This window comes from Acomys russatus, chromosome 4, assembly GCF_903995435.1.
Source record: "Acomys russatus chromosome 4, mAcoRus1.1, whole genome shotgun sequence".
Taxonomy (NCBI): Eukaryota; Metazoa; Chordata; class Mammalia; order Rodentia; family Muridae; genus Acomys; species Acomys russatus.
Genome location: NC_067140.1, coordinates 49,304,640 through 49,318,107, shown reverse-complemented (window position 1 = coordinate 49,318,107; position 13,468 = coordinate 49,304,640). Strand labels below are relative to the sequence as shown.

At 41.1% G+C, this 13,468-nt stretch overlaps 1 protein-coding gene across 1 annotated transcript in view; it reads left to right on the top strand.

The window, feature by feature from the left end:
* The window catches only part of Ryr3 (ryanodine receptor 3), a 532,014-nt gene that overhangs the window by 289,955 nt on the left and 228,591 nt on the right, over positions 1-13,468 (top strand). Inside the window, 1 exon segment of the mRNA XM_051144331.1 lies at positions 8,739-8,955. Within this exon segment, the coding sequence (XP_051000288.1) occupies positions 8,739-8,955 (217 nt within the window).

Sequence of the window (13,468 nt, the reverse complement as noted above, 5' to 3'; positions counted from 1 at the left end):
CCAACTCCTCTCACATCCCTCCACCACTACCTTTCCTAGTTGTATGTATTCTGTTTTTAAACCCAGAGTCATGCCTATATGTGCATAGGTCTAGGGCCACTGCTAGGGTATGGACAGCCTCCCAGGGGCCATGTTCTTGAAGAAAACACACACGCTCATGACAACAGCTCCTCAGTTAGAAATGGGACTTTGCCACATGCCCCATCTTGCTTAGGTATCATGCATACAGTCACAGCTGCTATGAGGCAATAGCACCCTCCTCTGAAACAGCACTGTCTCACTGGAGTAACCTGTTACCTCTGACTCTGACAGTCTTTCCACAGCCCCTTCCATCCTTTTACTTGGACATATGTAGGAGGAGTTGTGATATACATGTTCCACGTGTAAATTCAAATCTTTACAGAGAGTGTCTCTCCAAACTGCTGTAGGCTAATTGATTTTTCTGGGTAATTTGCATTTAAAGAAAAGTGCATCTGCTTTTGCAAAATGCACAATAGTGATTTGTGTATGTGCGTCTCTGTATGACATGTGTGCTCGTGTGTCTGTGAATGTGAGCGCATGCATGGCAAGGTGAATATACAAAGGTTAGAACAACCTCAAATGTTGTATCAGTCCTCACTTTTCACCGTGTTTGAGATAGGTTCTCTCTTGTTCGTCACTGCCACTTGCATCAAGCTAGCTAGCCTGCAAGCTTCCATTGATTCCCCTAGCTTCACATTTTATCTCCCACTTGGTGCATGCTGGGATTAAAGATGCTTGTGATACTACAACAGCTTTTAGTGGATTCTGGGGATCCGAACTCTGGTCATCAGGCTTGCTCGCTTCACACTTCAGTCGCTGAGCTATCTCTGAGTTTGATCATTCTTAGGCATATTGTCATTCATTCAGACTCCTTCAAAGCAATGAGATAGGATTGGTATTTGGTTTGAGTGGACCTTGCTTTGGAGTCCAGTCTTGAGGAAGGACTTTAGAAGAGGTAATGACATAGGTGACTAAGAGCCATCCATACTTAGGAGACGTTTCTAGCATCTCATCTCTGTCAGTACGTCATGTAGCCTTCAGAGCACGCAGTTAACATAGAAATAAAGTTATAGGATAAACAGTGAGCTGTTCACTGAGAGAATTTAACAATCTTGAAGAGTCTAGATGTGCTGGCTTCAAGAGTCAGCAGCTTGGATCTGGGTGCTTTTGCTCTTAGCAACTGAACAGATGGCATGACAAAGAACAACTTAAGTGCCTCCATGTCACTTGAGCCTGTCCCTGAGAGCACAATCAGAACTACGAAGTTCTATCTCTGGGTCTCATGACAGGGTATTATCACAGAGAGGTAGAAACACTATCCCCACATACATGCTTCAGAAATGCACTTTCAGATGGTGTCTTTACTCCAGGTTAGTGCTGGTCTTATAGTGGAGAGCTGTCAATTGACCATTTTCAATTGTGTGAATGGTGTCAATAAACCAACATTTACTTTTACACCAAGTTGTGAAGTATACTTTGGCACTAAAACTGGCCACTTCTTGTAGCGCCACAGTTCAGTTATACAGAAAGAGAGCATAGGATATTAACTCTAGGTTAATTAAAATATGTTACTGAAAATAAGCATGCTTAATATATTTTTTAATTTTTAAATTACCATTTTATACCATACATGTGCTTGGTTTGGGGGATTTTTTGTTTGTTTGTTTATTTGTTTGTTTGATTTTTTGGCATTTCTCCAAGAGAGAAAGTGGTGTGCCCATCTAGGAAGAGAGTCTTATTTCCCAACACAGGCTTCTTCAGAATTGTTTCTCGTACTCATTTTTAATTTGTGTAAAGTTTCTAAATTAGATTTCTCTTCTGCAATCCCATTACCTTCTCAGTGATCTTTAATGAGGTCATACTCTTGAATTTTTTAATAAATATTTGTATCATTGCAAACTATGTTGTTAATTACACCTGATTAGGATGTCCCTGCCAGCAATCATGGAAGAGCAAAGTGCACAAAGAGCAAAAATCTTTTTCAATTAGATTTACTCGTGGCTAAGTCAAAGGCAGCATGAGTAATTACTGACAAGATGCACAAATCAATATGTGCTCCCTTCCTAATTGTTATGAATGTGCTTCTGTCATTTTCTTCTCAGTGTGGCCTGTTTGTGGGTAGTGCTATTAATGCCATGATGTGATAGTGACAACCCTATTCAATACAGAATGGAAGATGACCATATGTACCTTGGATATCATCCAGATTTTCCAATGCTTTCCATGCGAGGAAGCTTGTGTTAAAAGATGACATCATCCTTGCCCCTTACCTGTAAATAGTATCAGGTTACTGTACAAAAGGTGACATTATACAAAAGTAATATAGTGAACTGTATATAGTGAATTTGGTGTGCTCTTTTTGTTCTAAAAAAAAAAACCAATGACTTATTTACTCTAGTAGAATACATTTTATAGCTGTACATTCCCCTTTTGATGTATTAAATCATCTTATGTAACTGTTACCAGCCCTTTCTTATTAATATTTTTAACAATTCCAAAAACAGTTGGTGTCTGTGGTTGCTGCTTACTTTCCATTGGTATCCACCAGACTTGGCTAAAATTCAGATAACCTACAGCTTAGCTATTTCCAGCTTGCTGTGGTCAATGCTGCGGAAAATATTGCTGAGATAAATATACTGCTGCAGAGAACAAGATGAATACTAGATGGATTACCCTGGCCTTCATCACATGCAAGCCAGTAAAACTACGAATATGTCCATAACTCAGATTGCTCTTCAGTCTTAGCATTACAGAGCAAAGATGCAATTATGAATCATGACTTATAAATTACACTAAGGTAAGCAAAAGCTTGCTAACAATCCCCTCTTAACCTGTACGCTTTTCTTCTTTGGACCACTACCCTAGCTATCCCAGAGGGGTTAAACAGCAGCCACAAGACTGAGACATCTGCAAAGTGTCTCCATGCTTGCTACATAGCTGTGGATGGTAACCATGCAGCAGGATGAAAGAGAGTGCTAGGAGCATGGCAAATCCTTGTCTTCACTGTTACTGTGATTTTGTTCACTGATAAGTCTTTCAAATATGGCGAGAGGTATCTCCATTGCTTCTGCAAATTATCAGGCAAAATTTTCCAATATGAAAATGGTTAATGCTAGCATAGCTTTTTCGGTGCTATTTCCTTTTGTTTTCAAATTTTCTCAAGCAAGTAAAACTTTCCCCTACATATTCCAATTTCTTCTATTTCCAGGAGGCTATGACTGAAGCACTTGCTTATCTCTGAGAAGAAAAAAAAAACTTTATCTTCATAAATTTGTTAGGAAGGAAAAAAAAATCTTCCTAATATCTGAGTTCAAGGAAGAACCTCAGAAAAATGGAACAGTACTTTAGTGGATATATATATTCTCCAATTTCATTAGTCAATCTGATATATAATATAAATGCACATAATTTTAAATCTAGGCTCCATAGGTAAGAGAAAGCATTCAATACTTTTCTTTTTTATTCTGGCTTTTTTCACTTAACATAATGATTTCTAGTTGTATCTACTTTCTGAGAAAGTCATGATTTCATTTTTCTTTATGGCTGCATAAAATCCCACTGTGTGTGCATGCCACATCTTCCTCGGCCATCGATGTCCTGGCTGCTTTTCTTAAAAAATAATGTAGCAATAAATGCAGAAGTTCAAGCATCTCTGTGGCAAGCTGACTTCCAGTTCCTTCTATATGTACTCAAGAGTCAAATATCCAGGTCATATGGGCCTATTTTGGGTTTTATTGAAAAATCTCCAGACTGATCCCATTTTGACTACACAATTTTATATTCCCACCAGCAGTGAATCAAGGCTCATCTTTCTCCAAATCCTTATCAGAAATCCTTGCTATTTTCATATCTTTTAGCCATTCTGATTGGGGTGATGTGGGATGTCAAAGCAGTTTATTTAAATTCCTATGAAATTGTCTTTTAAAATCAGTTACTGGAGCTCCTAGTTTTCATAGTCTCTGTTGAGAAGTCAGGATGTAGCCGATAGACAGCTCATTCTTCAAAAGGGGAATGGGGGTGGGGGGGCAGGGGAAGAACAAGTGGGAGACTGCCTCTGACAGGAACTTTGATCACTGCCCCTTGCCAGAGAGGCCCTGTGGGAACACAGAGGAAGGGGAAGCAGGCTATCCAGATGAGACCTGATAGGCTGTGGTCAGATAGTGGGGGAGGAGGACCCGATCTGTCAGAGGTCTAGGGGAGGGGAATAGGGCTGCAGAGGGAGGGAGGATAGGAACAGGAAGGTAAGAGTGAGAGAATTACAATCAGGATGTAATGTGAATAAATTATAATAAAATAAAATTTTACAAAATCAGTTAATGTAGGGGGAAATCTGAGGATAAAGAACAATTCATTTCAATAAATACAATTCTTGAATTTTCTACTTAATGGTTGGTAGAGCTGAGAAATTTAAAGGATACTGGAAAGCAGGGAACACAACTATTTAAGAAAAGAAATTTACATTTCAATTTTATGTTCTCAGTTGTGAATGGGGCAGAGCTATTTTTTACAATAAGGTCAAGATTAAATGTCCAATGAGGGATTTATTGAAACAAACGGGTACATGTAACTTTGATTTCTACTCCTGGAAATCTATGCTCTGGGCTTCTGACTCTGAATGAGTTCTTGTATGGGTACTATAGATTGTATTGTTCCTGTTAGGAATAAAAACGCAGCAGTCAATGATTTAAATCCTTCAACTTTTTTATTATGAATTACAGAGTTGTAGCCAGTGAAAATTCAAAAGCTTATCCAATTCAGCCCTGCAGTGAGAGTCCAGGCTAGACTCTCAGGATACTGTCCCCTACCCAGTAAGCCAGCTCCTGTTTCAGAACTTTCTAAAGTGGAGTCTAGAGATGCCTGTCTAAGAATTGCGCCATGCTCTATGGAATTGCTACAGTGCTCATGTGGTTCTGTGCCATTGGGTGGCACTTACTCTAACTGCCGCCTCTGAGTTGCATTCTGGACTCCCCTTCTGTGATCTCTAGCATAGCCATACACGCATGCCTCTGTTCATTTCTCTCCCAGTCCTGGACTTCTGTCCCCTGTGGAGTCATTCCTCTTTCCGGACAAAAGTCCCTGGGTGAAGGATGAGTCACTCTCCTCTGTCCTTTCAGGGAGAGGCTTTGGTGTGACTCGGATCAAAGGGCCAAATCTCTACTCTATAGCCTCTTCTTGCTCGCTTCTGCTCTGTTACACCCACTGAACTCCAGGGGATGGAGATGTTTTCTCAGATGCTCCCATCGGGCAGCTTCAGATGGGTGGACAAACCCTCTGGGTCCTCCGCAGTTCTCTCTGCACGGGTCTTTTCCCTCCTCAACTGGGAGATGGATGTAACTTAAGGCTGATAGAACTTTCTTCACAGCTGTTTTGCTGTAATCTGTGGAAGTGACCCAGCATTTCACTCCAGAGTATAGAAATACTGAGCATCTACAATATGGATCCATAGGTCGGCCTCTGGACCTCTGCTAAAACTTAGAGAACCTACATCAATCAATATTGTACTTCAGTCTGGGTTATAACTCAGTGGAAGAATGCTTGCCCAGCAGGCACAAGGTTATGGCTTCAACATGTTCTCTAGTACCAAATCAGTGAATAAAATATTCCGTAGTTAAGGTTCAGAGCATTTTATTTCCTTCTAATTGTTATATTCAAACTTAACATGTTATTGCAATCTGGACTCACTGGGACAGATACAGTCTGATACACCAGTACTGGTGGCTGTTTGTTAGATCCTTTCCCACAGACTCTATCAGGTTGTTCCTGAGTAGTGAGAGAAGGACCAACAACAGCTGGGGTCTTCCTGGGGTCTGTGCCGATTCAATTCCACCAGCTGGGGTACAGGGGCTCTGGTCCAGCAAGAGATCAGAAGCAGTACACACCCTTGTCTCTGCCCAGTGAAGCACACCATGATGTCTGAAGACCAGTGCCCCAGGAAGCAATAAGCATTCCTTTCTGCCTGTGTGACTCTTTCATTTTGCAATACTTGGGGCCATTACAGGAGATACAATTTATAGCCAAATTATCACTCTAATTTTAATAATGGGGCATAAAAACCAGAAAGCACCATTCTCTTTAAATGCTACACAGAAGCCAAACAGTCTTGATTTGTTATCTACCCAGCATATTTTAAAACACAAGAGAAATTTCCAAACTAAACTTAACTGGCAAGAGTGCTTATGAATAATTAAATCTGGCTAGAATCCACAGAAGAGACCATTTATGTGTTCCGGCAATCCATAGAGCAGCAAGTACCAACACTCTTGCTTCCTGAGCTCTCAACCCTGGGAACTTCTTATAGGATAAGTCCTTGGAGAGAGGATAGGGGTGAGTAACTTCTCTTACTATTTTTCTCTACTTAGACAGATCAACTTCTATCCTATTCTTTCAGCATGTCAATAATACAATCTGTTAGACTCAACTCAACTGGGAGGTTCTCAGAAAATAATTTTGTGGTTTAGTCATTATTTCCAGAAGGTTCACTAAATTAGTAACACTACATCCTAATGATTCAATTTTGTTTTAGCATCACTGCTCATATTCTTAATACAAATAAGTCATGCCCTGTTGCATTGCATAACACTTCATGTGGGCACACTCCCAGGGACAACAGTCGTTCTAATTCTGTACCATTGTTGTTTAGTGCTTTAAAATAGGGAAGTGGGAGGCTTTGTGTGATTTCTATAATTAATTTTTTAAAAGCATTTTATAAAAGGCCATTTCAATACTGTGTTCTTATTGGGAAGGAAAAAAACTTAACATTTCTCGCTTGGAGGGATTTTTATTTTTCAGATTCATAATTGGGATATTTCCACAATTGCAGTTAGGCAGCCAACATGGAGAATCTCTTCCATGGCTCCCCTCCCAGAATGCTCTAATTAAAGGAAGTTATGCCTAGTGCAAAGTGTCCTGCCATGAGAGCTTTGCCTCATCATAACCTTCCTCCATTTATATCAACCCCCTCCACACATCCACCCGACAAGCCAGCAATTCCTCCCAGGTCCTAATGCCAAAACAAAACTAGCACTGGCTGATTCAATCACCTTGGTCCAATCTACCCTCCTTTCCTTTAGACTATTTCGAGAGCTTGCCAGTTGGTCCTCAGACCTGTCTATGTAGGATTGCTAGAAGAATATTGTATTTCCTCACTTTAAACCCCATGATCAGCTTCCTATCTAGAGTAAAGCCAAACTCCTTGCCAGGGCATACAGACTGCTTTATGCAGCCCCACCCCTCAGATTTCTTCTCCGGTTCCTTGGGTCGATAGTGACATCACCCATAGCACTCTATAGTTTCCTACCTTGGGGCCTTTGCGTGTGTCCCTCTTGAGACCCTCTTCCTCCACATCTTCAACCAACTGACTTCTCCACAGAGACGCCTTTCTTGCTATCTCTAGAAGCCTCCTGCTTCTTGGAGTTATTTCACATATCTCTGCTTTAGTCTATCAGATGAGTAAGCCTATTTGTCTGCTAGAAAACCTGACCTGTGATACTAGGAAACAGTAGATATGTTGTGTATCCCAGTGCAAGCCAGGTGTGAGTTGTGTGGGCTCAGCCACTGTTCTTCAATGGAAAGAGGGAAGTATTGTACAAATGTTAAATGCCACACTACGTTTATATTGAGATTATTGTTGAGCCTCCAAGGACTATATATCTTACCATGTTTTAATTACTTAAAACTGTGGTCTACTTCCTCTATTTTATGTAATTGAAGTTGATTTACGAAAGCTACATTTGTAGTCACTAGACCAGGCTCATATGAAGTGCCAATGTCATGTGGTGTCATGTGGTTTCCTCTTTTCAGGAAAATGTTGGCATTTAGCATAACCTAACCTTTATATGTAGAAAACTGAAATTCACCCAGAATGCTGAATAAAAATATTGAAATGCTTTTAGTGTGTTGGTAACTAATGTCTGCCTACCATTAGTGTGAACTCCAAATAGTCCTTTCTCCTTCTATGGAAGATGAGAATGGGTTGGACCAAGGTGGTACCAGCATCCAGAGGCTCACTTTGGATTTAGAATTGATACTATTAAAAAATTGCTGTTAGATCAAGTGTGTGCGTGGAAAGGGATAAAGTTGTGAAACCAGGTTTTGCTTTAGAAATTGGGTGGACCACAGTGTCAGGCCTGAATGTGAACACCGCGATGGTGTCCCTTTGGAAGGCAGTGACATCCCAGGGAGCAACTGTTTGCCCTTTCACCCTCCTGCAACCACCCCCTACTATTGCCTTCATATGACTTCTCTGAGAACTGCCACCTTTGCTGTGTTGAAAGCTCTAGTACTGCATATTTTGCCTGAACATGCAGCATGTACTATTTTATCTATGTAATTTTATTATATTTTTGATGAGCATGTTGGTAATGTATCTCAAGGAAAAATACATGTGTCTATGGTGAAGTTTCAATATGATTTTTATACAGAAGAACAATGTTGCAGTAATGTCTGCTGTAATTACCAACTACAGTAAGGATAAACACCGAGAGGTTTATGTGTAACAAAGCTTGTAAGAACATGCCATTGAAGTTCACTTGAGGATGGTACCTGGACACTCAGTTCTCTATGTAGCTGTCTCTATACATGAGGATATTTGCTGTGCTGAAGCTGAGTTTGATGAGTTCCCAACAGCATGGTTTTGAGTGTGTATACAACCTTTAATATTTATTTATTTGAGGTAGGGTACTTTTTCACCTCCCATTTCTGTTGTCTTGAAATGACAGAGTGCGCTTCCTGATGGGTGGTCGGCATGGAGAATTTAAGTTCCTGCCTCCCTCTGGCTATGCCCCTTGCTATGAAGCCTTACTTCCAAAGGAGAAGATGAGATTGGAGCCTGTCAAAGAATATAAGCGTGATGCTGATGGTGTTAGGGATCTGTTGGGTACCACTCAGTTCCTCTCGCAAGCATCTTTCATCCCATGCCCCATAGACACCACTCAGGTAAGTCCAAATTGCAAATGACAGGCAATCTCAGTGAGCATATTGAGGCACTGTACTTTGAAGGATGCAGAGAAATATCAAATATTCTCTGAGACTCCATAGCCAAGTTGACTATATAAGAAGCAAATAAGTTATTTTTTAAAAGTCAAATGTAATAAATGCAGAATAAACAGTATGCATGTCCTTTAGGGTGGGATGTTCCTAAGAGTCTGAGAACAGGTGGAATTCAATCTGGACCTTTATGAAGCTTAAGTGGAGAGGAGTAGTGGACAGTGACGTAACAGCAGCATGGGAGGGGCTGCTCTAACAGCAATGGGTGGAATAAGGGTTGGGAGCAGAAACATAAAGTGGGGACAATTGCCAATGTCAAGTCTCACATGGATAAACAGTGGGGAGAAGGAAGAAAATGGAGGCGGAAAGTTGGAAATAAAACAGGGAGAATATAGTGTGGACTGTATGGGAGTGCTTGGCAAGTGGGTATGCTGTCCGTGTGATGTGATAAGGAACTTGCAGAAGCTTTCAGTGGTTTTTACACACCAATACCATTTTTTTAAAAAATATGTGTGTGTGATTGTGCATGTTTGTGACTTTGTGGGTATACTTTGGGGTGGTGAGCTTGTGTGTGCACTTGAGTGCATGTGTGTGTATGTGTGTGTGCATGTGTGTTAGTGTGTGTGTGTATGTGTGTGTGTGTGTGTGTGTGTGTGTGTGATGAGTGTCATCCTTAGGAAGGCTTCCATTTCCTTTCAGACAGGGTCTCTTGTTGGCCTGAAGCTCACCTATTAGGCTAGATTGACTAGACAAGGGGCCCTGTGGATTCTCACCAGTCCTAGGATTACAAGAATGTGGAACTCTGGCATTTTTAAATGGGTTTGGGGATCAAGTTTAGGCCTTTGTGCTGGCTTTTACCAACTGACCCATCTCCTCCACTCCACCAGTGCTATTTATATCACTATTCATGTGCCACAGAGCAGTGGTTCTCAATGCTTCTAATGCTGCAGCTCCTTAGTACAGTTCCTCGTGTTGTGGTGACCCCCAACCATAGAACTGTTTTATTGCTACTTCGTAACTGTAATTTTTACTGTTACAAATCATAATGTAAGTATCTGATATGTAGGATATCTGGTATGTGACCTCTATGAAAGGCTTGTTCAACCCCCAAAAGGGGTTGTGACCCACAGATTGGGAACCACTACTATAGAAAATTAATTTTAAAAAAACTCACCTCTAAAGCACTTAGAGTTAATAGTATATATGGATAATGTCTTTTTCACATATAAAATAATTCTAGTATGCATGTCCATAGCATTCATATGACCCTATTACATTCTGGTGCCCTGGCTGGTCTTGTACTCAGTATGCAGGCCAGGCCTGGCCATGAACTCGTGGCAGCCTCCTGCCTCAGCTTCCCAAGTTCTGGAATTGTATCTTTATGTCATCGTGCCCAATGATACGTGAATCATGAGTCTGCTTCTCCCTTCCTGCAGTCAGTAATTTTAATTTTCTATAAAATGGAAAACTCTGCATTTCCCTTCTCTTTTCGACACCTAAGTTCAACCTCTGGGATGTAGAGGAGGGCTTTGCTAGGAAACTGAGGGGCTTTTAACAAGAGATCCTAGGAGCCAGAGAGTGTCATCCCTGTGTGTGGTAGACATTATAGAAGAAAAGCTTGCTTTCTGTCCTTCTGAGTTCTGAAACTGATGGTGTAAAAATTAAACTTGGGCTAACAGGTTGGCAGAGAAGAACCCATATTATAATTAGGGAAGAGTTGACAAAGAAGGGCAGCTCGGGGACCTTGCAGATATAGACTCTCTTACTAGGGAGTGAGGAAGGGAATAAGTGGAAAGGAAAAATTACAACTCTGGGGAGCAATGGGGAAGATGTGGCTGTTTTTTACAGCATCTGTCTGGGTATGGGGCTCACGTGTCTCTGGTGGCAATGGTCAGTCTCCTCTAGGAAGAAATGGTTGGATTCTTTGGGAAAGTTCCTCATTTAGCAAGATAGGGAAACAGAACACTTTGGTCAGCAGCTGGTTCCCAGATACCTTCATCTTACAATAACCCTTATTCCCTAGTAACATATGCTGATATTCTGGACTCCTCACAGACAGGAAAGCTTTAGGGACTGAGCCAGAAGCACCTTCCAGTGAGCACAGGCCTATTTGTGCCAGTGCAGGTAACAGAGGACAATGAGCAGGATTACACCTGGCTGACTGCCTCTGCTAACCTATCAGAAACATGAAGTTAAGAAGACCTCTTCCTGGAAGGGACTGGGTAAAAGAGAATTCAAACAGATGAGGGAACATGTTAATGGGGAAGGAGAGTGCTTGACCCAATAGTAAGAAGAGCTCTCTAGACATGCATGTGATGGTGAGGTTGACTCTCCGTTTGACAGTATTAGGAACCACCTAGAAGACATGCTTCCAGGCACAGTGAGGAGAGATTACGGTTTAGGTTCGCCTCTGGCCATGCCTGTGGTGGACTATCGTGAATAGATTGAGGTGGAAAGAACCATCTCAAAGAAGGTAGCACTATCCCTTAGGCTTCACAAAGGAGGAGGCTAGCTGAGCATAACCATTCATCTCTCTCTCCTTTCTGACTGTGGCTGCCATGTGACTAGCCACCCCCTCAAGTTCTTGTCAGCTTGACTTTGGTGCAGTGATGGATGGTACCCTTGCCTGCCGTGGCGGACCACAACTGTGAGTCAAAATAAACCCAGTCTCCCCATAAGTTGCTTTTTTTGTCAGTGTATTTTATCACAGCAACCAGAAAAATGACTAGGAGAATGCAGACGTAAAGATGTAGAAATGAAGGAGATGTACATGCAAGTCCTAAGAGCTTTGATGTCTAGATTTAAATCTGAGCTTTACGGTCTCCGTAAGAAAGGCAGTGCTCCTAGTCCATAGGAAACTTCTCTTTGAAGAGATGTTGTTCATTACTGTGAATAACTTGTAATTTTCTTAGAGCCTGTCATTCTGTGAAATTATTGTCAAAGGAGAACTTAAGTAGAAGACACTCAGAGTCCTCCCTGGGGCACACTAAGGAATACTTTGCAGGTTAAGAGTTAGTTTTTTATGCAGGTTAATAATTATTAACTAGAGCAGAGTTAGTTTTTTATGCAGGTTAATAATTATTAACTAGAGCATTTAATGCCTTGCCCAGCTAGATTCCTTCCCGGTTACCTCCTCAGCCCCTTACCAAGTGCTAGGGGCCTGAGACCCCCAAGAGGCAGTTTTCAGGCCTGTGCTGGTTTGCCCCATGTTACCAGTTAAAACCAGTAAGATTATGATTTAGACTTTTTGTGGGGATTTCTTTCCCTAGCAACTGAGTTTTCCCCTTTCTCTGAAGCATTTTAGTTCCTGTAGCCTGAAAATCCACTTTGGGGCTACGATCAACTATGGAACACTTAGTTTATACAGATGGCCTTTAGTTAGTCAACAAAACCAGTGCATAGTTATAATTTGTCTACTAACAATCCCCCACTGTGATCCTCATCAAAAACATCATGCCACTGACCCAAACGACTTTTTCATAATTAGATTACAATTATATTCAAATGTTTTTATATTTTTGTTATTCCTTTGAGAAATTAATATAGTGTATATATTTTTCTATAAAAATATTTTCTCCACATGCTTCCTCTAGCCACCCCCATAATTGAGATTTTTTTTGATCATGGAGTTTTAGAAATAGAAACCATAGTAATCATTGTAAAAGCACTGGAGTTGGAAAGGCAAGCACACAGGATGTCCTGAGGTGGACATCTGGGTCCCAGCTCCTGTTAAGAGCTGCCAAGCAAATGTGGGTCTAATGTTAGCCATTTTCCTAGAGCCAAAGGAAGTTAGAATCTGTTTTTTATTTGGATCTCTCATTCCTTATGGACTGTCAAGCCATAGACATAAAAATAACAATAATGACAACAAATTAAGAAAAATAGAAGAAAAGAAAGTGGGCCCTCAGCTTGTGGCCTCTATGGGGAGAAAGAAACAAAGTACCAGGAAAGCAGAGAAACTCCCTGAAGGGACCAGCTTTTCAGGGTAGGCTTCCCCAAGGGAGTAAGTGTATTAAATAAGTACTTGAATGGCATGGAATGTGTGTGTGGGAAAATGTGTATGTACATGAGTGTGTGTATGTGTGTGTGACCGTGTACGTATGAGAGTGTTTGTGAGTCTGTGTGTTATGTGTATCTCTTTGTGTGTCTGTGTGTGAGTGTGTGTGAGTACATATGTTATTCCTTTGAGAATTTAATACAATGAATATATTTTTCTATAAAAATATTTACTCCACATACTTCCTCTAGCCACTCCCATAATTGAGAGTGTGTGTATGTGAGAAAGAGTATGTGTGTGTGCACATGCATGCATATGTGTGAGTGTGTGTATGTGAGAGAGAGAATGTATGCGTGCGTGTGTGTGTGTGTGTGTGTGTGTGTGTGTGTGTGTGTGTGTGTGTGTGTGTTCCTATGCTACAGGGCACATGTAGAGATCAGAGACCGGCTTTCTTGAGTTGATTCT